We start from the raw sequence: 26,536 nt of genomic DNA on the forward strand, positions 1-26,536 counted from the left end.
TTATTCTTATTGTTATATGATTGGGTCAGAAAGTTATCGAATCGTTGTTGGACGAAATTTGTATGAATGTATCTCATATGATTGGGACTGTGGAATTCAATGACAGCGCCAATATAACACATGAATCACACAAGTAGTCGTTGAACCTTATTCAATATTCACAATAACCTTCATTGTCAAAGCATTTATAATAACATTAAAAATTGTAAACAAAAAATATTAATAGTTATGGGCGTATATGCTGTGAGTTTTTTGAACCACTTGATATAAACAGCAGAAACTAATCATTGGATTGAGACTTGAGAGCATCTGCATTCGCAGAGACTATATGATCATTCAATATTATTGAGAAATATATGACTCCTCTGAACCAGTGGACCAGGAAAAAAGAAGAACGAAACATCTTCTATCATTTTTCTCCCATTTAAGTTAGAGAAGTTCTAACAATTTCAAAGAGAGGAGATTCATTAAGTCAAAGTCATAGTTATAGAGATCTGATTGCATGGTACACGATGGTTTGGAGTCGTAACGCAATAATTGTTTTTAAATCATACCAAGAGATTGGTAATGATTATACATTAATTCTTAGCTTTTGGGCAGTTAGGCACATGACATGACTGCAAGTAGAAACACTACGGGTCAGGCCTGCGAGTTCGGGTATTCGGATCGGGTCGGTTTTTTTGGGTTTCGGTTTTTTGGGTTATTAAAAATCCATCCGAAGTAAATCGAAAAATATTCGGGTAGGGTCGGGTTCAGTTTATTTCGGTTATTTGAATATCTATCGAATTAAATAAATTTTTGGGTTTCCCGGGTTAAAACCGGTTTAATCGGTTAAATTCAATTTAATTTTGGTATATTTTGGTTAACTATGGTATCATTTAAAAATATATATATATCGGATATCCGATCGGTAATCGGGTCAGGTTTCCGAACTTAGATTTCAATCCCTCCGAATTGAACCGAAACCCAAATCGATTTGTACCGAAAACCGAAAAAATCGGTTCAGTTTGGGTTGGCACAATCGGGTCGGGTCAAAGTCGCAGGCCTACTAGGGGTAGTTGTGGAATATAATGGTTGAATACTTATAAAATATCATTTGGAATCAAACGTAAAAGTCAAGAAATTGTAGAATACCTTTTATTTCAGTCATTCGCAGAATCGCTAAACATAAAAATATATGCATAGGTAAAGAATTGCATGCAGAATGAATTAGCATCGGTCATAATCTATCCAATGTCTACGGTCTATTCGATCTTCTTATGTTTACAAGAACAAAAGTTTGGAGATTTTTCTACTTTGCAGCAAACGCTAATCATTCGTCATACATGTCAATGTTTAGATGAACAATTGAACCAAAACTTACCAAAGTGAAACAATAGATATGTCAATGATTGGGTTGTCACTATCAAGAATCGTTCTTGTGAAGTAGGAGTTATAGTTACATCAAATATCAAAAACAAAATCATATTTTCTTTAAAAATATAGCAACTCTAACCAATAATCAATCTCATGAGAGGATCTTGAGTGTCCTTAATGTGTTTTATATAATATCATATCAAATATGTCTGCGTCACGATATATATGTTTGTTTCTCTACGTTTCTACGATTTATGTTTCTTAAATTCTTGGGAAGAACTTGGGGAAGTGTTTTTATGTTGTGGCTTGGCTGCTTTAATGGGCTTATGGCCTATTTTAAGTGGACTGTAGAGTCCAACCATAATCAATGTAGGCCCAAATAGATATAAGCCTACTCATTTAAAAAACTTTACTTAGACTAAAAGAAAGATTTAATCTTAAACTAAACCAAAAGCGACCAATAAGAATTGAAGGCAGATCGCCACGTATGCTTAATCTTAGTCAAATCAAATATGGACCAATAAGAACCGAAAGCGCAGATCGCCACGTAAGCATAATCTTATTCAAATCAAATATGGACCGTCGATCGAACATGCCTTCAATCGTACGTCTATCAACTCCTCTCCCGTTAATCTCCCAAAATTAACCGACCGAACAATTCACCTCGTCACTATAAATTCACTTACCTGTTTTACTTTTCTCAATATCAAAACACAAACAACATTCAAAAGCTTTTAGCGATTCTTCTATCTGTTTCAAATCTTCTTCATAGCTTCTAAGCTCTCAGGTTCTTGAAGAAGTCATGGCTCGTACGAAGCAAACCGCGAGAAAATCACACGGAGGAAAAGCTCCGAGGAAGCTGCTCGCTACCAAGGTATGTTCGTTCTTAGTTTTTGAATTTTGTAACGTAAATTGAGAAATCTAGGGTTTCATATTGATTGATTGTGTAATCGTAACATAGGCGGCGAGGAAATCTGCGCCGACTACAGGAGGAGTCAAGAAGCCTCACCGTTACCGTCCCGGAACCGTCGCTCTTCGGTAAGTTTCACGATCTCTCCTCTCTCATATTACAATCTTTGTTTCTGAAATCATTCCGTCTTCGATGTTGATGAAATCGTTTGGTTCTTGTTTGATGAATCAGTGAGATTCGTAAATACCAGAAGAGCACAGAGTTGTTGATCCGTAAACTTCCCTTTCAACGTCTTGTTCGTGAAATCGCCCAAGATTTCAAGGTAAGATTATCGAAAACCTAACTTGATGAAGAAGATTGATCGTGATTATAATTGAGATTGAGATGTTGTTTCATTGTAATGTAGACGGATCTGAGATTCCAAAGCCACGCTGTCTTGGCACTTCAAGAAGCTGCGGAGGCATATTTGGTGGGTTTGTTTGAAGACACAAATCTGTGTGCCATTCATGCAAAGAGGGTTACGATTATGCCTAAAGATGTTCAATTGGCAAGAAGGATTCGTGGAGAGCGTGCTTAGGATTGAATTCAATCATCATGAACTATTATTTCTTCTATTAGGGTTTATTAGTTTTGGATTGTTTTTGCTTTGTCTACTTTTAAGAATATGTCAAACGCTCTTTTGAGAGATGAATTTATCGATGATATTAATCCTTCCTTACTATTGTTCTCTATACTGAATTGTTTAGCCCTGCGATAATATTTCGAACCGAACCAAAATTCTCGGTTTTTGGTTTGGCTTCTTCGGTTAAGAGAGCTGAACAGATTGATAGCTTTGTAAATCGAGTTCGGTTAACCCATGTATTCACCGTCTCAGTCTCAACCACGCTTCTCCGATCTGTCGATTTCCTCTGTTTTGAAAATGCGTGTTTACTAAAGGAGGAGGATGCACGTAAATTGGGTTTTATGTTTGGCCCAGTTTTGTTTTTCTTTTAAAAAAGTGGCCCAGCTTTGTTTTTGATCAAAGAAAAGTGGCTCTTTGAAAAAAAAAAAAGGTGTCCTCGTTTTGTTTTTGGGCTGTATTACAAAGTGGCGGGCCTAGTTATTATTCGTTTTCTTTTCTTTTCTTTTCTATATAACTATTATAATGAAAAGCTGGTCTTGGTTGCAAGAGTTTCCGTTGCTTGCCTTGAGAGATAAGAAATTTAGCAGGGAATGTGTTAATTAAGGATTTAGGTAACGAGAAAGATAGGTTCGTGAAGGTTCATGTGTTGGGTTTTAGAAAGTGGGAAAAATTCGAATCAGGGACTTTCGCAGCGAGAATAGCTGAGAAGAACCATAATCACTAACACGTTGAACAATGGATAATTTTGATTTCTCAAGGAAGAGAAGAGGTGAGTTAGTATTTATAGCGAAAGATTGATACAAGAAAAAAATGAAAACTTCGGTTGTTTCCTCTTTTTGACGAGTTTGATAATTTCCATTTTTTTAATCCTTATAACTATATATATATATTTCGGCTGCAAATAAATGAATATTCATCACAACGATGAAGATGAAGCAAAAAAGGTACTTACTTGATTCTATGTTTCTATCTCGATTATTGTCTTGGAGAATGATTTAGAGGCTTGTTTTACAAGGGAAAGGCTCGTGTCAAGGTGAGTTAAGTATCTCATGTCTCATGTCTCTGTTCTAATGATAGCTATTGAATCAATCAATTAGCTTAAGCATCTCTTTACGAAGATTAAATTATATCATTTGTTATATACTCGTAAGCAAACATCCATTAATTTATTTCTCTGTTTCTCTTGTCATCAAAAGCTTTCACTTGTAATGTGTCCAGTGAGAAAACAAGCCTCTGCTAATGATAACATTACCATATAATATCACTTATTGCAATTGTTCCATACTTCCTTGTTAAAAAGTGCTTCAGGATCAAAAGATATATGGACACAAGGTTGAGGTCAGAAAGATCAAGACTGGGGATCTTCGGTCTCTGGTTCTTCTTGTAATTTCATTGTATATGTATGCAAGAAATGGACCAATAAGAATCAAAAACGCAGATCGCCACGTATGCTTAATCTTATCATCAATCAAATCTGGACCGTCGACCATGCTTTTAATCGGACGTCTATCAACTCCTCTTCCGTTAGTCTCCCAAAATAAACCGACCTAATCCTCACTATAAATTCACTAATCTGTTTTACTTTTCTCATAAGTTAAAACACAACATTCAAAGCTTTCAGCGATTCTTCTCTCTGTTTCAAATATTCTTCATAGTTTCTAAGCTCTCAGATTCTTGAAGAAGCCATGGCTCGTACGAAGCAAACCGCGAGAAAATCACACGGAGGAAAGGCTCCAAGGAAACAGCTCGCTACCAAGGTTTGTTCGTTTTTAGTTTTGTAACGTAAATTGAGAAATCTAGGGTTTCATATTGATTGATTGTGTAATCGTAACATAGGCGGCGAGGAAATCTGCGCCGACTACCGGTGGAGTCAAGAAGCCTCACCGTTACCGTCCCGGAACCGTCGCTCTTCGGTAAGTTTCACGATCTCTCCTCTTTCATATCACAATCTTTGTTTCTGAAATCATTCCGTCTGATGAAATCGGTTGATTCTTGTTTGATGAATCAGTGAGATTCGTAAATACCAGAAGAGCACAGAGTTGTTGATCCGTAAACTTCCCTTTCAACGTCTTGTTCGTGAAATCGCCCAAGATTTCAAGGTAAGATTATCGAAAACCTAACTTGATGAAGAAGATTGATCGTGATTATAATTGAGATTGAGATGTTGTTTCATTGTAATGTAGACGGATCTGAGATTCCAAAGCCACGCTGTGTTGGCACTTCAAGAAGCTGCGGAGGCATATTTGGTGGGTTTGTTTGAAGACACAAATCTGTGTGCCATTCATGCAAAGAGGGTTACGATTATGCCTAAAGATGTTCAATTGGCAAGAAGAATTCGTGGAGAGCGTGCTTAGAAGTTAGAATCGAATTCAATCTTGAACTATTATTATTCTATTAGGGTTTTGGTGTTATTGTTTTGGATTGTTTTTGCTGCTTTTAACAAAAATACATTTATGTTCTTAAATTTTCTTTGAAAGATTAATTGGTTATTAATGATATTAAACCTTCATTACTCTCTTGTTATGTGTATCGAATTGATAAGCCCTGCGATAATATTCCGAGCCGATAATATTACCATGCGCCGCCGTCGTCATTGTCTCAAACGCGCTTCTCTGTTCTGTTCAATTTCCTCTGTTTTGAAACAAGGAGATACGTACAAGTAGATGTCTATGTATAGGTCTGAAATGGATTTAAGTTTGGCCCAGTTTTTTTTTTTTACAAAAAACTGTGGCCCAGTTTCGTTTTCTTTAAATTTTAAACAATTAGATAGCCCAGTTTTGTGTTTGGGCTGTATAAAAAAGTGTCTGGCCCAATATCTTTTTTTTTTCATTCATATCCAGAATATAAAATCGATTTAACCAAACCAACCGAACGTTAGCTAAAAACCTCCCACAATTTTTCATACCAAAAAAAAACCTCCCACAATTTCGGTAAAAATATCAATAACCAAATTAACTGATTTCCAAACCAAATCGATTAAACCGAACCGAATAACCGCACTTGCAGGGCTAGAATTGATGGTGGCGGTGATCATTGTGTTTTGAATCCACATTTTGTTAACTCACTGTTTCAACAACGATTTTCTTACTCTATTGATTTAGGTATTTAAGATTTGATGTCTTTAGAATCACCAATTATGATTTTGTAACTCGTAACAGAGGATTAATCTTGTGATTGATTGTCTAGTGTTATTGTTTTTTTCTTTTATTATTGACTTAACTAGACATTTCGAAACTGAATTCAAGACCAATTCTCAAAACCGGGAATTCATGTCATTTAAAGTTTCTACAATAACTAACTATGATTAAAATCACAAGGTTTCGAACTTGACATTTGTAAATTTGTTCTCTTACTTTACATTTTTTTTTTCTCTTACTTTACATTTATTTTCAACATACTACTAATAAGAAAGTAACCAAATCTCTTTGAATCTTTGGTCCATTACTTCTTCTTTGTCTCTATTTGGACTGTTGTTTTCCCTCCCATAAACAACAATGACAATTGGTGTAAGAAACTTAGAGCATCTCTAACAGTAATGTCTGGAGGAATGTCTCAAGATTAAAAAATAGAAAATAATATAAAAGTAGGAGAGAGTGTAGACACAGTTTCTGGTTTGAGAAACTTTGAAAAACTATGTCTCCACTTGTCCTTTTATTATTGGCCAAATTCTTTTTTTATAATTTATAATTTAAATAAATAACTTATTTATTACTCCCTCCGTTCCTAAAAGTTTGATGTTCTAGTGTTTTAGGTTTGTTCCACAAAGATTGATTTTCTATATTTTTTCTTTATTTTTAATTAATTGATATTAATAAATCGTAGATTTCAAGACGTAATGATTAACTGTTTTAGATTACTATTGGTTCATAGTTTATTAAAAAATGTTTAATAAAAATAAATAATTAATCAATGATTGTTTATTAAAATATGTGAAATCTCTAGAAAATCAATCTTTTAGGAACAGAGGGAGTATAAATTGGTTAAAATAGTATTTTTGAGATACCCACACAGTGTCTGATGGATGGAGATGCTCTTAGTTGGATCCGATATGAATTTTACTATAAACTTAAGTGTTTGAATGTTTTGTGATTGGGTGTAAATGGCGTAGAAATAGTTGCGCAAGAGAGTGACATACGTGGTGGTGAGACGTGCAAGACAGTAAGAATCTTAGTTGGATCATATGACGCAACTCACTACGTAGTATGTCTTTTAGAATCTGTCGTCTGTCTTATTCTGGTCTCTCGCAAATCTTTCGACACACGACGTTCCTTTTTTGGATTTTCCAACTTAAAAATTCTCATTTTTTTTCTTCTTTATTTGATATTCCCACAAAAATCCGCAAGGAATAAATAAGTTTACAATCATTCTCTTGCCCACGTCCTCGCGTAATAAACAAATTCGAGATTTCGTATTTCTATAAAGTATCTAATAATATGAATTTCACCGACTCAGAGAAATACCAAAGTATCTGATTCCTTTAATATTTGAATAATAACATAAAATATTACGAAATCAATATATAAAAAAGTCCTCAACAATATTTTAATTAAAAATCACCCAATTAGCACATATAGTAAGTGAATGATCAATGTCGATGACCACGTTCACTGTAAACGTACCCAAAGACCTTCACTAGGTATATCTTGGTTTACAACGAAAACCATGTAATAACCGGGCGGTGCAAGAATCGGGGAGCTTGGAGTCCTAACTCTAACTTCATAAATCCTGCTAATCCCGAGTCTAAAAGAAATGACATGATCAAGAACCAAAAGCCTTTGATGCATCGAGAAAGAATGTGTAGTAAACGAAGGAAACAACATCGTCACTTTAACCGGACTTTTCACTCTTCCGGTTACAGTATACCTCAGCCTCAAGATTCTACCGTAGTTGATCGTTGACTGTGACCTAGGATCCACAATACTCGGACGAATACTCGAGTACTTAGGATCCAAATACGACGGCGAAAAAGCCTCTAACCTCAGCTCCGTCGGGAAAAGAACGCCGGTGAAATTGTAAAACGCGTGAGGGTTGCTTCCTCCAACAAGAACTCTCCCGTCACGAAGCAAAGTCGCGGTAGAATGGTACATTCGAGGGATCTTGCTTGGGTTTTGAGCTTCGAATCTTAAACCGACCGGTTTATCGGGATGGTAAATATCAGGATTAAAAACCGGTTCACGACCAAGCTCCCAAGCAGCTGTCCCTGAACCACCACCGTTAATTAACAGAACATTTCCGTCAGGTAGAAGCATCATGTCTCCCATAACTCTCGCTCTCGGCATCTTCTCAACGATCCATTGAGGATTCACGTCGTTGATATTGATTCTTGCACATGTGTCAAGAGCTTTCACAAAAGTATTTCTCCTTTGAGAGAGGTCGTACGATCCTTTTGGTGCACCTCCACACACTAGAACCTCTAACACAAGGTTCTTTATCGGCAAAAGAACGGCGGAGCCAGTGCTCGGATAACTTCTTGGATCACCTCCAGGGATCTCGGGATACGTTTTGACGACAGTGTTTCTGGAATAATCTAGCAATATCGCTCTGTTGTTAGCGAATATGAACAAGTTTCCATCGGTGTTTAGGAAAACGTAAGGGTAAAGATTGTTTTCGTCAGGATCGTTGGTTTCGGACAAAAACGGTAAAGAGTAGAGATTTGGAGCGTTTGTTTTGGGGAAAAACTCGAAGTTGAATTGACCTCGACCTCCGATTATGATCTGCCGACCGTCGGGGAGGACATGGTTTGTAGCGTACCATCTTCTTGCAGCGAGTCCGTTATCGACTTCTGTCCAGTCACAAATATTGTCGTCGCAAGGAGCGAAAAGTCTAACTTTACGTTCTCCGTCTTTATCACCTCCCGTTTGTTGAAGAGTTCCGTCGGGAGTGACTCCGCCTGAGGAGCACCAAGTGTTGGATTGGACTGTTAAGGGACGGATACGGTTCAAAGCGACGTCGTATTCGACCGAGTGAGCGGTGCAGTCGATATTCGAGACTGCGTCACCCGGGCTGCTGCGGCAGGCTCCGTTGGGGAGAGAGATGTTGGAAGGACCGAAGTTGGTTCGATCGTACATTATGACACGGTCGTTGTGAAGGAGCTGAGAGTGCATTGCTGAGATCCCGACGTTTGGTAAAAGAAGTTCCCATGTTCCTTCGTCGCCGGATGCCACGTGGCACGATAGGAGAAAGAAGAGAGCGAAGTATCGGAGATGATTGACGTCGGAGAAGATTTGGATTGTGGCTTTAGCAGCCATTTTTTTTTTTTTGTCTTCGTTGGAATATTGAGTTATGTCACGGGTTGTTTTTTTTATTTATAGATATATACTAATTTTTTTTTCTTGTTTGTGTGGTCTATTAGCTCTACTTTATACAAGGTTGGAAAAAAATCAATTAAATGTAAAGACGTGCTAATAATTAAAACCTCTAGATATTATTCCTAAAGATCATGCTAAATTTCCAGTTTTTTTACTTATAGTCTTAGTCTATAATGGAGTTTTTATTGAGTTTACTTAAATAAAATTACCTAATATGAACAACACCAAAAACAATGGTTTTTTTTTTTGTGTTTGTAACAAGCACGCGTATTTCCTTTAATTCTGTGTCAAAAAGTGAAATTATGCCATGTTTCATTACTCTGTATTTTTTACTAATTTCCAATAGTTCAAAACTGGAAAGTTATTTAATTCAAGTTGACTAACTTTAAAAATTTGGGTAAAATTTCCACCTTTCAAACTTCCTAGGTCAAATCTTCCATTTGTAATTAATACTATAAAACGCGTAAGAAGAAATGAAATTTCAAAATAAAATAAACTTAAATTAAAAGCATTACACTTTATTGTATGTTTTTATAATAAAAAATTATTGTATGTTCTGATATCTTTAAAGCTAAGCCCTTTTATTTTTGCATCGAAAATAATTGTTTCTAGCTGAACCTTTAGTAAATGTAAAATTGGAATAGTTGAGTCGGCACGATTGGGTTATCCCCAACGTTATAAAAAGTTTCTTCTCTCTGATTTAAATTCCATGCAACATTTGTATAACTATGAAGCCATGTAAAGATTCCACACCAAATACAGTATATCAAAGGCGAATATAGTGAAAATTTTATTTAGACATCATTATTGTACACATCAATCTTAATTAGTTTCTCCATCCGATTAATTTAAAATCTAAATATATGAATTGATTATGCAAATAGTTAAGACCTAAGCCTTAGTAAACAGTGATCATCTCAAGTAAAAAAAATTACCGTTTTTTTTTTTTTTTTTTTTTTTTTTTTTTTTTTTACCGTTAGTACTTCTATTTTTTCGGGTTGGTCAATTACTTAAAGACGTGGTACCAACCTGAAATGTACTAATATTAAATGTTAATTGTCGAAGGAACAATTTCTATGATTGAATATTAACATTATACGCGAGGCGGGTTGAGTAATTCTGCTGATTGCTTAGTCATTTGTTTGTGAAATGATGCTATATCAACATCAAACATTGAAATGCGTTGATTATCTCCCAAGTGTTATTTCTTTTGATATTTACGTTTTAACTCCACAACGTCACTTCAAAAATTCAGTGAATCTTATATAAAAAAAAGTCTATACACGAATAACAAATATGACAAACAAATACGTTGGGCGTGTTTAAAAGTGTACTTTTTCAACTATATAAACCGGTGTTTATAAATAAATTTGATGTAGAAAGAAGATTTTTATTGATTTATATTCTGTCTCGTTGGTCCAACTGTCCTTCCAGATAAATATTCAAAGCAGCAAAGAAAAGTTTTATAATGATCAAGATCGCCAAAATGTATCCTAGAATAAATCAATGGTTTCGTCGCGAAAATATATATAATTGTTTTAATACATTTGACCATTTGCGTATATATCTAAAACCCAAAAGCTGGTCTAAGTATATGTTCTTTTTCAAATTACAAACTGTAAAGATATTAAGAATCTCTCCACTGGACAGTTTATGTTTGCATATGCATAGTGCATATACATAATACATAGAAACGTTTTGTTAACGTGACATGTCACAGTTTTTTTGTTTTCCCCCCAAAATTGAATGAATAGTGTAATTTAAAAGAGAAATTCTAGTGAAAGCCAAATGTATATAACATAAAACACAAGAGAGTTCACAGAAATTCACAACAAGAAGCATGAGTATTTTTTTTTTGTCAAACTTATCTAACGCTGCTTTTGCAGATTATATCAACCCATATATATATATATATATATAATAAAAGTAAGAAAAAACAGATTACAAGAGTGATATATAAGCAGAGAGGTGAGGGGAATGCACAAAATGGACGGAACAAAAAGAATAATAAACTAAAGATTTTGCATTTCTGTCTTGAACATAAATAAATAAATGAAAATATTAATAAATCAAAAGCGGCCAAGATTTATGTTCTTTTGTTTATTCTGTAATTCATATGAGCTATATATATACTATTTGGTTTAAGAGCTGTATATATGATGCAGATTTGATTTACTCTATTTTCAATTACGATTTTTTTCTGTTATCGTATAATGTATAATGTATTGATAGTATAGCAATTTGTGTTGTGAATCTGTCCAAATAGTATCTTTTAGGGAATGCATTCGTCGTTTATACATGTGTATATTATATTATATCCACCAAATTCAAGGATTGACCCACTGTTGACAATTACAGTACAGGATATGTTTGAGTCTCAGTTTCTTTGCTACATAATTTTCGTATTATTATTGGTCATACTTCAGTTTTATTTAGATGTAACATGAATATCGATATTATGAAATATAATGATTAACCGTTAAAATTCAATGCATCAACTCTTTGCAAGCTGACACTCTTAATTTGTATTCATTGTTTCTGGTTGTCAACGTGAAATCTTATTTTTGCAGTATTATTTAGAATTAACTTTTGTTTATACACTGAAACCATCGTATTCTTTCTCAACAGGAACATAAACATTCTATTTACGCTGCCTGATAATTCATATATACATCACACCAAAACTAGTGGTTTAGGCGACTAAACCAAGATGATATGTAGAAATCAAATAACCAAAATGAGCCTAAGCTAGAAAACCAGATAATCAAATTGAATTTATAACTAAAGAAGCACAATCTTCATCTAGTGATTTTTGGGCCTTTCCTCTAAGCCCAATAAAGTAATCTAGCATCACCAAAACTGAGAGAACCCACGTTCACCAAAATACTCTTTTTAACAGCAGTTATTATAAAGTTTTACTCCCGTAAAAAAATTTAATCTATCTTTCCTCTCAAAACCTCCTAACAATAATAATTTGGTAACAGATCTCATCGGAGCAACAATCATCATCAAAGAGCCACAATGGCTTCTGGTTTCAGCGGCGATGAAACTGCTCCTTTCTTCGGATTCCTCGGCGCCGCCGCCGCGCTCGTTTTCTCCTGTAAGATTCAGATCCTCTCTCTTGTCAATTTCCCCGACTTGAATCACTCATGGTTTTGATTCGCTTCGAATCCGATCTGATGTTTCAGGTATGGGAGCAGCGTACGGGACGGCGAAGAGTGGCGTCGGAGTTGCGTCAATGGGAGTGATGAGACCTGAACTTGTTATGAAATCGATTGTTCCTGTGGTCATGGCTGGTGTTTTAGGTATTTATGGTCTGATCATCGCTGTCATCATCAGTACTGGGATTAACCCCAAGGCCAAGTCTTATTACCTATTCGATGGCTATGCTCATCTCTCTTCTGGGCTAGCTTGTGGTCTCTCTCTGCTGGTATGGCTATTGGAATCGTCGGTGATGCTGGTGTTAGGTAATTGCTGCTTCTACATGATCTTAATTGTTCGATTGCAGCAATTTTGATCGATTCACTTGTTTAGAAGTTTTTGGTATAGCTTTGGTGTTTGTTGTTTTACATCGTTTGATAGGAAAAATGATTAAGTAGTTTTGAACTTTGATTTTGACCATATGGTTACTTGGTTAGCTATAGCCTATAGGAGAGTTAGGGTATCTCTACAACAAATAGCCAAGATAGTTAGGGTTTCTTGATTGTAATTCTGCTTCAAAGATAACAAATACAGTTTCGTTACTTCATTTGTTGTCAAACTCATCCCAGAGAAAGCTCTTTATTGATTTGCTCTCATAGACGTTGTTTGACATGAGATTCGGTGTTGGTTAAGACCTGCCTGTATTGAATCTTTGAAGCAGAGTAGGAGAAATTCCCAGTAGAATTCAACAGGCTGCTTTGATTTTTGATACATCAACTACGGTACGTATCGTTCAGAACTCTGTATTGTTAATCTCATGCTTCATTTTGCAGAGCGAATGCGCAACAACCGAAGCTGTTTGTGGGAATGATTCTGATTCTCATCTTTGCGGAAGCGCTTGCACTGTATGGTCTCATTGTTGGTATCATCCTCTCATCTCGAGCTGGTCAGTCTAGAGCTGAGTGAAAGAAGTGGTGACTTATTGTTAGTATCAACATGTCTCATATCAGAAGTTTTCATCTAATGCATAAGCTTCTCCTTTCACTTCTTTTTTTGTGAGTTTGAGTTCTGTTATGATTGGACACACTGTAACTTGGTATAAAATGCATTCCTGCATTGCAAATCCCTCAATTATGCAATACAACAGACTATCATTTGCATCTCAAAACTAATCAATATAACGCTAATAACCAGCCTTATTATACAAAATGTTCTTCTCAGTATGGGATTTCAAAAATCTGCTACTTGATATCTTCCCATTAACTAATAATAAAACTCAATTTATTTTCACATAATTCAAACTACCGTTTGCATCCATGAACGAACACTGCGACTCAAGGAACTACCGTTTTCACTGTAAATAATTTTCTTACCATTCACTTTGTAGTAGAAAACATATGATGGTGGGTTCAAGAGAGTAGACCAAAACCAGCACAGTCAAATTGTCGTGACTTGTTATAAAGATGAGAGTGATGACACATGTAATAATGCTATGAGTCGTCCACACCAAACCAAACACCAATTAAACACTCTCACACAAATTTGCATTTCTTTTGCATTTACTCTCCTTCCCTTCTTGATTACACCAATCCCTTCTTCACGACTACCACTCTTGTTTTAATTATCCTCATGAACAACGTCTTTTCCACAATTTCATGGAAAACAAATGGTGCCTTTATGGTTAGGCGTGATTTAATATACATAGAAGTTTATAGTTAAGAAATTTATTCCTTGGGGTTTATAAAAGGAATCCAAAGAATATGGGCGGAGTTCTCCATTAATGTACACCAACCAAACATGAAACATTAAAAGTTAAATAATTGAAAGAGAAGTAATGAATCCAAAAAAACAAAGTACACTGGCTAAACAGTAAAAAATCCAACGTGGATTGGGGTTTCAGACAACAACAGGCTCTGCTTAAAAAACTTTTCGTCCTCTGACGGCTTAACTTCACTTTTCCCCAAACACAAAAATCCAATAAATTATATCAACGGCTACTTTCATATCCCTAGGGTGACAAACACGTGTCGCATAGCCACTTGTCCTAACGTATTTGGCGGGAACTAAAACAGAACTAATACAATGTGGAGAGCCCCCACATCCTACTATTAAACCCACTGACCAAATCACGGAACATTGTCTACTAAAGCTCGGTAGATAGTTTACGCAATGCTTGCCAAAACGGCTCCGTAGGGTCATGTTCAACATCAACACACTATTTTAGTCTACTTGACTAATGTTGGACCCTCTCAGCTGACTAAAACTCCGAATAAAGAAAACAGATCACGAAGAGCGAATCAAACAGAAGAAATGCGGATCATACGAATTTGTTAAAATTAGGGAATATGATTTTTATTGAACGAGAATCCCGGGAAAAAAATTGTTCAATATTAAGTATTAACACAAGATAACAACACATTGAACTGATTGATATCTCTCCTTCCACCATGGAAAATGCAATAAATGTGACAACTTAAAATTTGATTGTCGTACCCGTGACAAGATACAACGCAATGAAAGTCAAAATAAATTATCCAAAAAAAAAAAAAAAAAAATGATTGTGAAAAGATAAAGCTATTTCAAGAAGCGGCGGTGGCGGCTGGGGAAGTAGGTGAAGTAGGATCGGCGGACAAGGAAATCGCCGGACCGACTCTACACCCTTCGAGCATGAAAACAACATCAGCCATAGACGGACGATCAACGACGTCTCCTCCGGTACACAACAACCCAACTTTAATCCCTAACAAGAACTCTTCCCACTCTGAACTTTCCGGGTCAAGCTCCAACAAACCCGGTTCAAGCAACTCAACGATCTGACCTTTTTGTAACTGTCTCTTCACCCATTTCACTATATCTTCATCCTCTGTAAACATCACTGCCTTTTTCCCCGTTAAGATCTCTAACAACACGATCCCGAAGCTGTACACGTCGCTCTCTTTACTTGGTTCACCCGTTAATGCCGCTTCCGGGGCAATGTAGCCTAAAGACCCGACGGGAGTGGATGATGTAGACGGTTCTTCAGCTGGAGTCAACGCCGTCAATCTATCTAACCCGAATTCTGACAAATGCGCTTCAAAGTCAGCGTCAAAGAGAACGTTTTGCGGTTTAAGATCCCCGTGAATGATTGTTAAAGAATGCAAAAAGGAGAGTCCTCTAGCGATTCCGAGGGCGATGAGATGACGCATCGGCCAGTTCAAGACGTGTCCGTCTTGGTGAGATGCTTCTTGCAAAAGAGTTGAGAGGTTTCCGTTGGGCATGTAGTCGTAAACTAGAAGTCTTAGATCAGGCGGTCCGCAGTAATAACCTCTCAAGACAGTGATGTTCTTGTGCTTCACTCTACCTAAAGCCTCGGCTTGGTTACGGAACGTTGCGTCAGTTATCGAAGCGCCGTCCATGAGTCTACGAACCGATAGAACCATCCCGTCTCTAAAAGTTGCCTTGAAAACCAACCCGTACCTTCCTCGACTCAATACGTTTTCTTCGTCGAATTGTCTTGTGGCTTCTAAGGTTTCGGCTAAAGTGATCTTGTTATTGAACATCACAAGTTTAGGCCCACCATTGTTGTCTTCTCCTCTTGTCCCACCCGAACTCGCTCTAGATGTACGTGACGGGGTCCCTTTCTTGTCCCGACTCAAACCCAATCTTAGTTTGTGCCGCCATCTCCATAAACTGAACACATAACCACAACAACAGAGTAACAGCAACAAAGCTCCAGCAACTGCAAGTGTCACTAGTAGAATTAGCTTTCTTCTTCTTCTCCGCCGAACGTTTGGACATTCTATACCAAGCGGTTTACCGCAGAGTCTCGGGTTATTGACAAAGACCGACGGGTTAGTGAAACGCGCAGCTAAAACTTCTGGAATCTGCCCTTCCAAACTGTTTCTTGATAAGTTGAAGTAGTTCAAGGAATGAAGCCGAGAGAGACTTGATGGTATAGTAGAATTCAATCTGTTAGACGAAAGATCCAACGATGTTAGGTTCGTCAATCTTGAAAAAGATTCCGGTATTCGACCTGATAGAGAATTCGAATTCAGCAAGAGAGATTCAAGAGACGAATCCTTAGAAATCTGATCCGGAATACTCCCTGTAAAACTGTTGTGACCCAAATCAAGTTTCCTCAGACGAGACAATTTAGAAACGTAAACCGGAATGTGACCCTTTAACCGGTTTGAACTGAGCTCAAGAACCTCAAGACTGGTACAATTCCCAATCTCCGGCGGGATTGAACCGGAGATCCGATTATGAGACAACGAAAGCACTTGTAATGACTTGAGAAATCCATAGTTCTTTGGGATATGACCGGAGAATAAGTTGGAACTGAGATTTAAGAACCGAAGACTAACCAAGCTGCTGAAACCTTCCGGTACAACGCCGTCAAGTGCATTGTTTCCAAGAGCAACCACTTGAAGATCGGGCAAGCCAAAGAGTTCGACAGGTAATTCACCGGAGATTCTCTGTTTACTTAAATCCAAGACCTGAAGCTTCATTAATCCACCTACGCTTACCGGTATCCGACCCGTTAACCCGCACCCACTTATGTTTAGAACACTCACGCTCTTTAGATCACCCACATTAGACGGAATTTCGCCGGAGAATCTGTTGAAACTGAGATTAAGGATGCTGAGATTAGCTAGCTTCGTTATCTCCGACGGTATAGTTCCGGTGAGATGATTTTCATTGAGATTCAATGTTTCAAGTCCGTGTAAGCTGAGAAGATCCGACGGAATCCGACCCGAGAACCCGTTTCTTCCAAGAGATATCGTTGTCAGGCTCCCTAACTGACTTAGAAAACCCGGAATCTGACCCGAGAACCTGTTTCCTTCGAAATCAACGACTCGTAACGATCTACAATCTCCGATACTCGTCGGAATTTCCCCAACGAGTGAATTGTTTGCCACTCTCAGCTCCTGAAGCGCCGCAAAGTTCCCAACCTTATCCGGAAAACCGCCGGAGAAACCGTTTCCAGATATATCCAAAACCACTAAAGAGGTCAAATCTGTCAACCACGCGGGAAAATCGCCATTAATGCGATTCTCGTGAATGTCGAGAATCTCCAAATTAGGGTTCACGCAAGCTGCGTTTGACGATGGCTTAGCTATTCTCGTGAAGTTATTAACTCCCAATTGAATGATTCGCATGGAGGAATTGTAACCTGAAGAGCCACATACAAGACTCGCCGGAACTGTACCGGTAAGTGAATTTTCCGATAATGAAATCACTTGGAGGCTTCGAATCTTCCCGAAAGTCGCCGGAATTAGACCGGTGAGTGAATTTCCGGTTACGCTGAAGTGTATAAGCGACGAACAGTTGGCTAATGCAGATGGTAGTGTACCTTGTAACTGGTTTGAGTCTAGCCATAGATACTCTAGGTCTTGTAGCTGCCCCAATGTCGCCGGGATCTCACCGGAAAAACGGTTGAACGAGAGGTTGATGAGCTGGAGAGATGAATCCGCCGAGAAATTCGCCGGAATCTCACTGGATAATGCATTGGAAGATAAATCGACGTAACGGAGACTCTTTGAGACTGTAACGTCGGAGATATTCCCGGTGAGTGAGTTATGAGCAACGTTGAGCACTTGGAGATTCCTGAGATTCAGTATCTCCGGTGGAAAATCGCCGGAGAAGGAGTTGTAGTGAAGATAAAGCGCTCTAAGGAAGACACAACGAGAGAGAGAAGAAGGAACGGCGCCGTTTATGTCGTTGGTGTGAAGACTGAGTTTACGGAGCTGAGTCAACTCACCGAGTCGAGGACTGAGGTGACCGGTGAGGCGAAGACGAGGCAGACGAAGCTCACGGACACGGCCGGAGAAGCAAGAAACGCCGTGCCAGTCGCATGGAGCTGATGGAGATGATTGATTCCATGATTCGAGAGCTCCTAAAGGGTCATGGAGTGAGAGTTTGAAAGATGTGAGTGCTAGAATCTCTGATGAGACGGCGGAAGTATGGTGGAATCTGGAGAAGAAGACGGCGGTGAAGTGAAGGAAGAAAATGACCGTTGCGGCCATTAGAGTGGAGAAAGGAAAGATTTTTATTGCAGAGAGGATTTAGTTTTGTTTCGTCTATAATATAAGAGAGAGGAGCGTGAGGAGGGAGAGTGTAACGACATCGTTTTGGATTCCACTATATGGAACTCTTGGGATGGTGTGAATTTTTTGTTGTTCCCCAAAAGCAAATTATATAAAGAAACTAAATGTTGTATGGATTATTCAAAAATTGTTACCTAGTTCTATATCTACTATACTTTAGACCAAGGGCACAGGCTAATCTCTTGGACATGATCTCACCAAGCAACACAAATTTCATTAAAGCTTTGTGAGAATAATATCTTACATGCAATATGGTTCTGTGTACGTTATACATGTGCGTGAATGACAGTATCTGCATTATGTTAGTAGCTACCAATCTTGTGACAAATGTTACGACCAACTCTGCATCTCTCATGGCCTGGTAAATCAGAAACTACCAAATCGTACACATTGCTTACTAAGGATACTTATAGTATTTCATATATGGTTAGATTATGAATGCTTTATTCTGATTTTCAATTTTCAAAGCTTATGCTTTCTAAAAATCTAAATCCATTAATCAAAATATTTTTCATTCCATGTTTATCAGATAGGTCAATTAGTTAAGGTTCCTGGTTCACCCATACTTTCTGCAAACCAAAAGGGGATTTTGTAATTTTATAACACAATTGTTTTATTCTTTCGCTCACACTATTAATCACATTGAGACTATGGGACATATAGATAATGTAGACAAATGTATAAGAAAGACTTATTATACCACTAATCTCACAAAGAAAAATTAAACAAAAGGATTTTTTAATCCAAGAATCATAATTTCTGCCGGAATAGATGGACCACAAGAACTAGACATAAAGCCTAAAGAGACTAGTTTAATCAAGTACGAGTTCTATGTACTCTTGTTGGAGTCAAATATTGTTAATTTTTTTAGTTTGATGATGATCACAATTCCGTTGTAGTCTAGCTGGTCAGGATACTCGGCTCTCACCCGAGAGACCCGGGTTCGAGTCCCGGCAACGGAGTTTTTTTTAGTCATTTTTTGCTAGATGGGCTATTGGGCTTCAGACAAAGCCCAAATTTCCTTTTGTCTTAAGGCCGATTAGTGTCTTGACTAATCCGATTTGCTTTCTTACAAAAAAAAAGGAAAAAAACAATTAATGTGCACTTCGTAACCTTACCCGCCGTCGGCAAACACCGTTGGTTTGATTTATACCTCTCTCTCTCTCTCTCTGCGTAGGTCTTTGTCACCGGAGATTGATATCTTCGAGATCGTTGAAGAATGGGTGTACCGTCGTTTTACCGGTGGTTGGCCGAGAAGTATCCTCTGTTAGTGGCGGATGTTATCGAGGAAGAGCCTGTTGAAATCGAAGGCATCAAGATTCCGGTGGATACTAGTAAACCTAACCCTAACAATCTCGAATACGATAATCTCTATCTCGACATGAACGGGATTATCCATCCTTGTTTCCACCCTGAAGATAGGGTAACGTTTTCTTTCGATTTTTGATTCATTCACTTTGAATGTTTTATTTAAGACATTAGGGTTTTCAAATTTGACCTTTGTGTTAGTAGTTTTTGTTGTCAGCTCTTTGATGGCTATGTTTGTTATTGCAGCCATCTCCAACTACCTTCGAGGAGGTGTTTCAGTGTATGTTTGATTACATTGATAGGCTTTTCGTGATGGTACGGCCACGGAAGTTGCTCTACATGGCTATTGGTAAGTTTTCTTTATCAGCCAACATTAAGTTTTAGAAGTGTTTGCTTAAACCTTAATACTTTTGTATGTTTGGGTCTTAGATGGTGTTGCTCCAAGAGCTAAAATGAATCAACAACGGTCTAGACGGTTTAGATCCGCCAAAGATGCATCGGATGCAGTATGTTCTTTTTTACCCCATACTGGCATGGGGTTTCTACTGTGTAGTTCCTCAGCCAGAAAAACTTTATTTTGCTATTTAAATTCATCTAGACATATGCTTCTAATGATTGTTGTGTTCTTGATTTCGTTTCCTTACGTGTTTCTTTTTTTTTCATTTTGTTAACGAGTCTCCTACCTTTTCAATGGAAATCTGTTGACATTGTTAATCTTACAGGCTGCTGAAGAAGAACGGCTGCGAGAGGAGTTTGAGAGGGAGGGTAGAAGACTCCCCCCTAAAGTGGACTCTCAAGTGTTTGATTCTAATGTTATTACACCTGGAACAGAATTCATGGGTGTTCTGTCTATAGCGCTGCAATATTATGTACACCTTAGACTTAATCATGATGTTGGTTGGAAAAATATCAAGGTATTTGTGATTCTCTATTAGTTCTTACTTCACACAGTTATGCAGATTTACGTATTGGATTGAGTTTGTGACTAATTTTGCACGTAACTGTTGAACTACGAAGGTTATCCTTTCAGACGCAAATGTTCCAGGTGAAGGGGAGCATAAAATCATGTCATACATTCGTCTTCAAAGAAATCTTCCTGGTTTTGACCCAAACACTCGGCATTGCTTGTATGGACTGGTATGTTTCTTCATGATCCTGGGGTCTTAATTACTTATATCTTTTATTCGCCTTCACTTTCCAGTGTGTTATTAAGTTATGAGGCTCATTTTGACCTACTTTCTTTGACAGGACGCTGACCTGATTATGTTGGGCTTGGCCACCCATGAAGTTCATTTTTCAATTCTTCGAGAGGTTTTTTATTTACTTCTCCGCATGTTTTTTGTATTCAATTCTGTGTTTAAGGGCTTTGTTTTTATATATGTATTTCCTTCTGAAATAATAACAAAAGTGAGTAGTAAAAAAGAAGCGGAGGAAATAACTGGAGTAAAATCTTCAATTTCTTTTTTCTTCCTGGATAACTAAGCTGAATTCTAAATTTTCATCCCACGATTTAGGTGGTCTACACTCCTGGACAGCAGGATAGATGCTTCTTGTGTGGTCAAATGGGCCATATGGCTGCAAATTGTGAAGGAAAAGCAAAGAAGAGGGCAGGAGAATTTGATGAGAAAGGCGATGGAAATGATTTTGTCAAAAAGCCATATCAGGTTGAAAATTCATGACCAAGTTTATAACATACGATCAGCAGGTTCTTGAGATACAATCTTTAAGCGTGATATTATTGTCAAGTCTCATATCTATGTTTCTTTTTGTCAGTTTCTCCATATCTGGATTCTTAGAGAATACCTGGAGTTAGAAATGAGGATTCCCAACCCACCATTTGAGATTGATCTAGAGCGCATTGTTGATGATTTTATCTTCATATGTTTCTTTGTGGGCAATGACTTCTTACCACATATGCCGACATTAGAGATTCGAGAGGTTTGTGCTGCCTGGATTTGGATTTCATTATGAATTGTTCGTTTAAAGAACCTTCAAGGGATGCCCTAGTATGATTAGATACGTTAGAATTGGTGGTGTCAGTTTAATGTCTAAATTCCGTTATCTATTCTATGTTAAGAACTTGACATATCTTACAACACATTCTAAATTACTTTTTGATGAAACGTTGCTGTAATTCTTCATTTCTTCAGGGTGCTATCAACTTGCTTATGGCTGTTTACAAGAAGGAATTTCGGTCACTTGACGGCTATTTAACTGATGGGTGCAAGGTACTTGTTCTCTGTTCATATTGGACTAGTTTACTCAAATCTTTCCTTTTCCAATTTACCCTTAGGTGACATGGTTTTGACTTCATCTTTTACTGCTATCCTCTCCAGCCAAATTTAAAGAGGGTGGAACAGTTTATTCAAGCTGTTGGATCGTACGAAGATAAGATATTTCAGAAAAGAGCCAAGCAACATCAGGTACATCGATTTTTTTAGAAAACGACACTTTTTTTTGGCCTTGAAGTGAGGGACATTACCTGAGTAGCTATTTATCTGCTATTAATATATCTGATTATATGTCACTGACACGACATTTCCCTTTTCCCACTTGGTTTGTAACCTATCTTAAGTTTATAAATTTTGAGTAGAGCTTGCAGAGATATTAATACTTCACCATAGTCTTGTAAATTTAATTTAATTGGATTTTAATGGAAACTATATCGGGGTCCATGTGTATCCTCACGTTTGGTAGAGTGTATTTGAATCTTGTTTGCTATGCAAGTATATTTATTGCTGCATTATGGTCATTTGGAAACCCTTGACCTGATAAAACCTGCTGGAATCCTCTGCACATAAGTGGTGACACTGTAACTTGATCCATTTAAATGGTTCCACATTGTGTTAGTATCTTGACAGATATTGTTAGAACTAATATTTCTGTAGTGATGTATTAATGGTCCTTTTTACTCTGGTTTATATCAGAAGCAAGCGGAAAGAGTAAAACGAGATAAAGCAGATAAAGCTCAGTCAAGAAGAATGGATGATGCAGCTCCGACAGTTCAACCAGACTCTCTGGTTGCTGTTGCACGATTTAGTGGTTCTCGACTTGCTTCGGCTCCTACACCTTCACCCTTTCAGTCTAATGATGGAAGGTCTGCTCCGCATCAAAAAGTTCGACGTTTATCTTCAGGATCCAGTGTTGGTGCTGCTATTGTTGACGTCGAGAACAGTCTCGAATCTGATGTATGCATTCCTGTCCTGGAGAGGCATTATGTGATTTTAACTCCTTTTTCACTGTGTAATTGAGAGTGGATGACCTTATATAAGTGAACAATCATTTTAATTTATTTACTTTTTATTTCAGGAACAAGAGAACAAAGAAGAGCTAAAGACAAAGCTCAAGGAGTTAATTCGTGAGAAATCAGATGCGTTCAACTCGGATACTACTGAAGAGGATAAGGTTCTTTCTAGCGGATTATGATTAGATTTACATTATTGGGATTTTCTTTGGTTTTCAGTTACCCTTTGATTGTTAGTCAATCTTGGGATTTCCCTTCATTTCTGAAAGTGGTTTCCATTTGCATAGGTGAAGCTAGGGGAACCTGGATGGAGAGAAAGATATTATGAAGAGAAGTTTTCAGTAGTAACCCCCGAAGAAATGGAAAGAGTGCGGAAGGATGTTGTAAGTTTGAGAATGATATATAATGCAAGTTTTTGTACCACTCTTGGAGATATCCTTCTAATTTGTGAAACATTCTTTTTTACAGGTTTTGAAGTACACAGAAGGCCTTTGTTGGGTCATGCATTACTATATGGAAGGTGTTTGTTCCTGGCAGTGGTGAGTTCCTACACTTTGATATTTCTTTTTTACTGAACAACTTCACCTACTGATCCGTTTGGATTACTTTCTTTAGTGTGCTCTATTTTTATTTATGTTGTAAGCTTTTCATTTGAAGTGCTATAAATTTTTGCTTGTTTGTGTTTTTTTAGAAGAATTTATATATTAATTCTTGGTCTGATAGGGTTTACTATGTTATATCTATATCTTGGTTTTAGACACTATTTGCTTTTTAGATTCGTAGGTCTTCATCTACTGTGAGAGGTTTTAGCTGTCACATCTGATATAATTGTCCTTTGCTGTTACAGGTTTTATCCCTACCATTATGCACCATTTGCTTCTGATCTGAAAGACTTGGGAGGGCTGGATATTAAGTTCGAATTAGGAACTCCTTTTAAGCCTTTCAATCAACTCCTTGGGGTGTTCCCAGCTGCAAGGTAGTTACATTAATGCTTTTTATTTAAAAGGTCTACATTATTGTTCCCTCTCTTTGGGATATCTATTAATCGTTACTTCATTTGGTCAGTGCGCATGCACTTCCAGAGCGGTACAGGACCTTGATGACAGATCCCAACTCTCCTATCATTGATTTTTACCCAACTGGTAGTGCTTCCTTTCCTAGTAAAGATTCCATCTTTTTCTGAGTGGTAATTGTTGTAACGAATTATATCTGCATCGCTTTCTATTGTTATTTTAGATTTTGAAGTCGACATGAATGGAAAGCGTTTTTCATGGCAGGTAGCCTCTCTGTCTTTCTTTATCTTTTCCTTATGTTAAAGAAACACAATCACTATATTAACGGATTTTACTTTTTCATCAAAGGGTATTGCTAAGCTGCCTTTCATTGATGAAAAGCGCCTACTAGAAGCTGTTTCCGAAGTGGAATTTACATTGACGGTACGTCATTCCTGCATCTATTATGATTTCCTTCACATCAAGATGTGTGCTTCCAAAAAGATGGATTTTTAAGTATTCTTTATCCAATCTGCAGGATGAAGAGAAGCGTAGAAACAGCAGAATGTGTGATATGCTTTTCATAGCAACGTCGCATCGCCTGGCTGAACTCATCTTTTCACTTGACAATCACTGTCGGCAATTAAGTGCCAGGGAGAGAGTAGACTTTAAGGTTAAGATCAAACCTGAGCTCAGGTTTGTAAAACGTAACTCTATTTGTTTTGTTTTATGATTTCATGGTGGATGAGTATGAAATAAGCTGGTCAATTGGATATCTCACTGAGGCCAACAAATTTCAAATCTGTTTCCTGATGTTCTTAGAACTACTTGCAGTGATGGTATGAATGGCTACTTGACTCCGTGTTCAGGGGAGACTCACCCGCCTATATTTAGGTCCCCAATGGAGGGTATGGAGGACATCTTGACCAACCAAGTCATGTGAGATAACGGGCCTAGTTTTCAAAAATGTTCGGAGCTTAAATTGATTAAACATACAATACTGATTTAATTTCGTTGCTTTTCAGATGTTGTATTTATAGACTTCCAGATGCACATGAACACATAACCAGGCCTCCTCCTGGTGTTATCTTCCCTAAGAAGGTAAATGATACCACTTTGTCTTGTCTGTGAATGTCATCCCTATGGACTTTTAATGGTTTAGCTAGTCATTGCTCAAGAAGAACTTATTTTGAGTGATCTCTATGGATAAATCGTCTTGGTAGCTTAAGTTGGTTGTTTTCTCTTGTCTGTTCAGATTGTGGACATAGGGGACTTGAAACCCCCACCTGCTCTGTGGCATGAGGAAAACGGAAGGAGACCGATGCATAATAATCACGGGATGCATAATAATCACGGGATGCATAATAATCATGGGATGCATAATAATCAGGGGAGGTAATAAAATCATCAAACATACTATGGTTAGGTTGATTAGGCCACGGTTATGACGTCTTAATTAATTAGTTTTGGTGTTTTACCGTATGAATTTGGTTTTCTTATTTTCGTTTTTCTGTTAAAGTGTTTTCTTTTATGCATTAGGGTTATGATTAAATTGTATGAAGAACTATATAAGGGTCTCTATTTGATTAATAAGAAACCAACCTCCAACAGTTAACCTAATCTTGAATTAAATTGGTAGTGTCTAATATCAAAGTTGCTATTTTCTTTTCTCCTCAATTCTTTAGGCAAAACCCACCTGGAAGTGTATCTGGGAGGCATCTGGGAGACGCAGCACATCGTCTTGTCTCTAACAGCTTACAGATGGGAACAGACCGATATGGATATCAGACACCAACAGATGTGCATGCTCAGCATCCTCCTGGTTATGGCTACAATCCTCCGCAGTATGTTCCACCAATTCCTTACCAACATGGTGGCTATATTGCTCCACATGGCGCGCAAGGCTATGCTCAGCCGCCTCCTTACCAAAGCCGAGGCGGGTACCAACCTCGTGGACCCAGTGGGAGATTCCCATCAGAGCCTTACCAGAGCCAATCACGGGGAGGTCACCATGACTCTAGAGGAGGGGGGTATTCTGGTAATCAACATCAACAACAACAACAACAACAACAACAATGGCATGGTCAAGGTGGGTCCGAGCATAATAACCCACGAGGGTATGGTGGTCAGCATAATCATCAACAAGGTGGTGACCGCGACCGCAGAGGAGCAGGAGGAGGAAGAAGAGGAAGAGGAAGTCATCATCATGATCAAGGCGGGAATTCGTTTACCGCATTGCGTCCTAGACATCGATATTGAGCACAATGGTACTACTCCTGACTCTCTCCTAACCGTATCAATCATCAGGTGTAGTTGAACTCGTTTCATATGTTTGTTGTATCATTAGAATTGGGCGGCTCTTGGTCTTAGCTTAATGGGAATAAGAGCAGCTGGGAGAAACTATAGGTTACATAAGTGTTCCATACCCTTTTCGACATTTTTATTTATCATCATTTGGTGTATCATTTATATACAGATGCTTTGTATTGTACCTTGTTTTTAAACGATTGTTTGGTTTTATTCGGTTAAACTATATAACACATCTGCTTATTTACTGGTTTTATCTTTC

General features: G+C 37.7%; 6 protein-coding genes and 1 non-coding gene across 8 annotated transcripts; 5 read left to right on the forward strand and 2 right to left on the reverse strand.

Moving 5' to 3' along the window:
• Nucleotides 1–1,905: 1,905 nt before the first annotated feature.
• On the forward strand, nt 1,906–2,980 carry LOC9325097 (histone H3-like 3). Its single transcript, XM_021035755.1, has 4 exons — nt 1,906–2,230; nt 2,318–2,394; nt 2,498–2,588; nt 2,673–2,980. Exons 1-4 carry the CDS (start codon nt 2,159–2,161, stop codon nt 2,841–2,843), a joined length of 411 nt encoding a protein of 136 aa, XP_020891414.1. The 5' UTR covers nt 1,906–2,158; the 3' UTR covers nt 2,844–2,980.
• A 1,492-nt stretch (nt 2,981–4,472) lies between these two features.
• On the forward strand, nt 4,473–5,404 carry LOC110231042 (histone H3.3-like). The gene is made up of 4 exons (XM_021035754.1): nt 4,473–4,645; nt 4,725–4,801; nt 4,897–4,987; nt 5,072–5,404. The coding sequence occupies exons 1-4, from the start codon at nt 4,574–4,576 to the stop codon at nt 5,240–5,242; spliced, it is 411 nt and encodes a 136-aa protein (XP_020891413.1). The 5' UTR covers nt 4,473–4,573; the 3' UTR covers nt 5,243–5,404.
• Nucleotides 5,405–7,336: 1,932 nt separating this feature from the next.
• Nucleotides 7,337–9,425, reverse strand: LOC9323670 (aldehyde oxidase GLOX). Its single transcript, XM_002888988.2, has one exon. The coding sequence runs from the start codon at nt 9,134–9,136 to the stop codon at nt 7,493–7,495; it is 1,644 nt and encodes a 547-aa protein (XP_002889034.1). The 5' UTR covers nt 9,137–9,425; the 3' UTR covers nt 7,337–7,492.
• A 2,730-nt stretch (nt 9,426–12,155) lies between these two features.
• LOC9325098 (V-type proton ATPase subunit c2) lies at nt 12,156–13,468 on the forward strand. Its single transcript, XM_021035403.1, is given in 4 exon segments — nt 12,156–12,296; nt 12,385–12,612; nt 12,615–12,663; nt 13,171–13,468. Coding segments are annotated over 4 exon segments (489 nt in total). The 5' UTR covers nt 12,156–12,217; the 3' UTR covers nt 13,304–13,468.
• A 1,322-nt stretch (nt 13,469–14,790) lies between these two features.
• On the reverse strand, nt 14,791–18,575 carry LOC9323671 (probable LRR receptor-like serine/threonine-protein kinase At4g36180). The gene has a single exon (XM_002888989.2). It carries the CDS (start codon nt 18,340–18,342, stop codon nt 14,917–14,919), a length of 3,426 nt encoding a protein of 1,141 aa, XP_002889035.1. The 5' UTR covers nt 18,343–18,575; the 3' UTR covers nt 14,791–14,916.
• Nucleotides 18,576–19,312: 737 nt separating this feature from the next.
• TRNAE-CUC lies at nt 19,313–19,385 on the forward strand. Its single transcript has one exon. It is a non-coding gene; the product is annotated as a tRNA-Glu (tRNA).
• An 85-nt stretch (nt 19,386–19,470) lies between these two features.
• On the forward strand, nt 19,471–26,509 carry LOC110231107 (5'-3' exoribonuclease 3). Of its 2 annotated transcripts, XM_021035967.1 has the most exons (24): nt 19,521–19,846; nt 19,978–20,080; nt 20,161–20,237; nt 20,454–20,645; nt 20,749–20,868; nt 20,980–21,042; nt 21,246–21,395; nt 21,505–21,669; nt 21,882–21,959; nt 22,068–22,154; nt 22,659–22,919; nt 23,041–23,136; nt 23,263–23,358; nt 23,444–23,514; nt 23,823–23,951; nt 24,041–24,117; nt 24,212–24,252; nt 24,337–24,411; nt 24,506–24,663; nt 24,802–24,906; nt 24,993–25,068; nt 25,223–25,362; nt 25,653–26,234; nt 26,315–26,509. In XM_021035967.1, exons 1-23 carry the CDS (start codon nt 19,643–19,645, stop codon nt 26,224–26,226), a joined length of 3,138 nt encoding a protein of 1,045 aa, XP_020891626.1. In that variant the 5' UTR covers nt 19,521–19,642; the 3' UTR covers nt 26,227–26,234; nt 26,315–26,509. The 2 variants fall into 2 exon arrangements, with proteins under 2 accessions (XP_020891625.1, XP_020891626.1); XM_021035966.1 differs by having other exon boundaries at nt 19,471–19,846; nt 25,653–26,509.
• Nucleotides 26,510–26,536: the final 27 nt, after the last annotated feature.

Source organism: Arabidopsis lyrata, assembly GCF_000004255.2.
Source record: "Arabidopsis lyrata subsp. lyrata unplaced genomic scaffold ARALYscaffold_2, whole genome shotgun sequence".
Classification (NCBI taxonomy): domain Eukaryota; kingdom Viridiplantae; phylum Streptophyta; class Magnoliopsida; order Brassicales; family Brassicaceae; genus Arabidopsis; species Arabidopsis lyrata.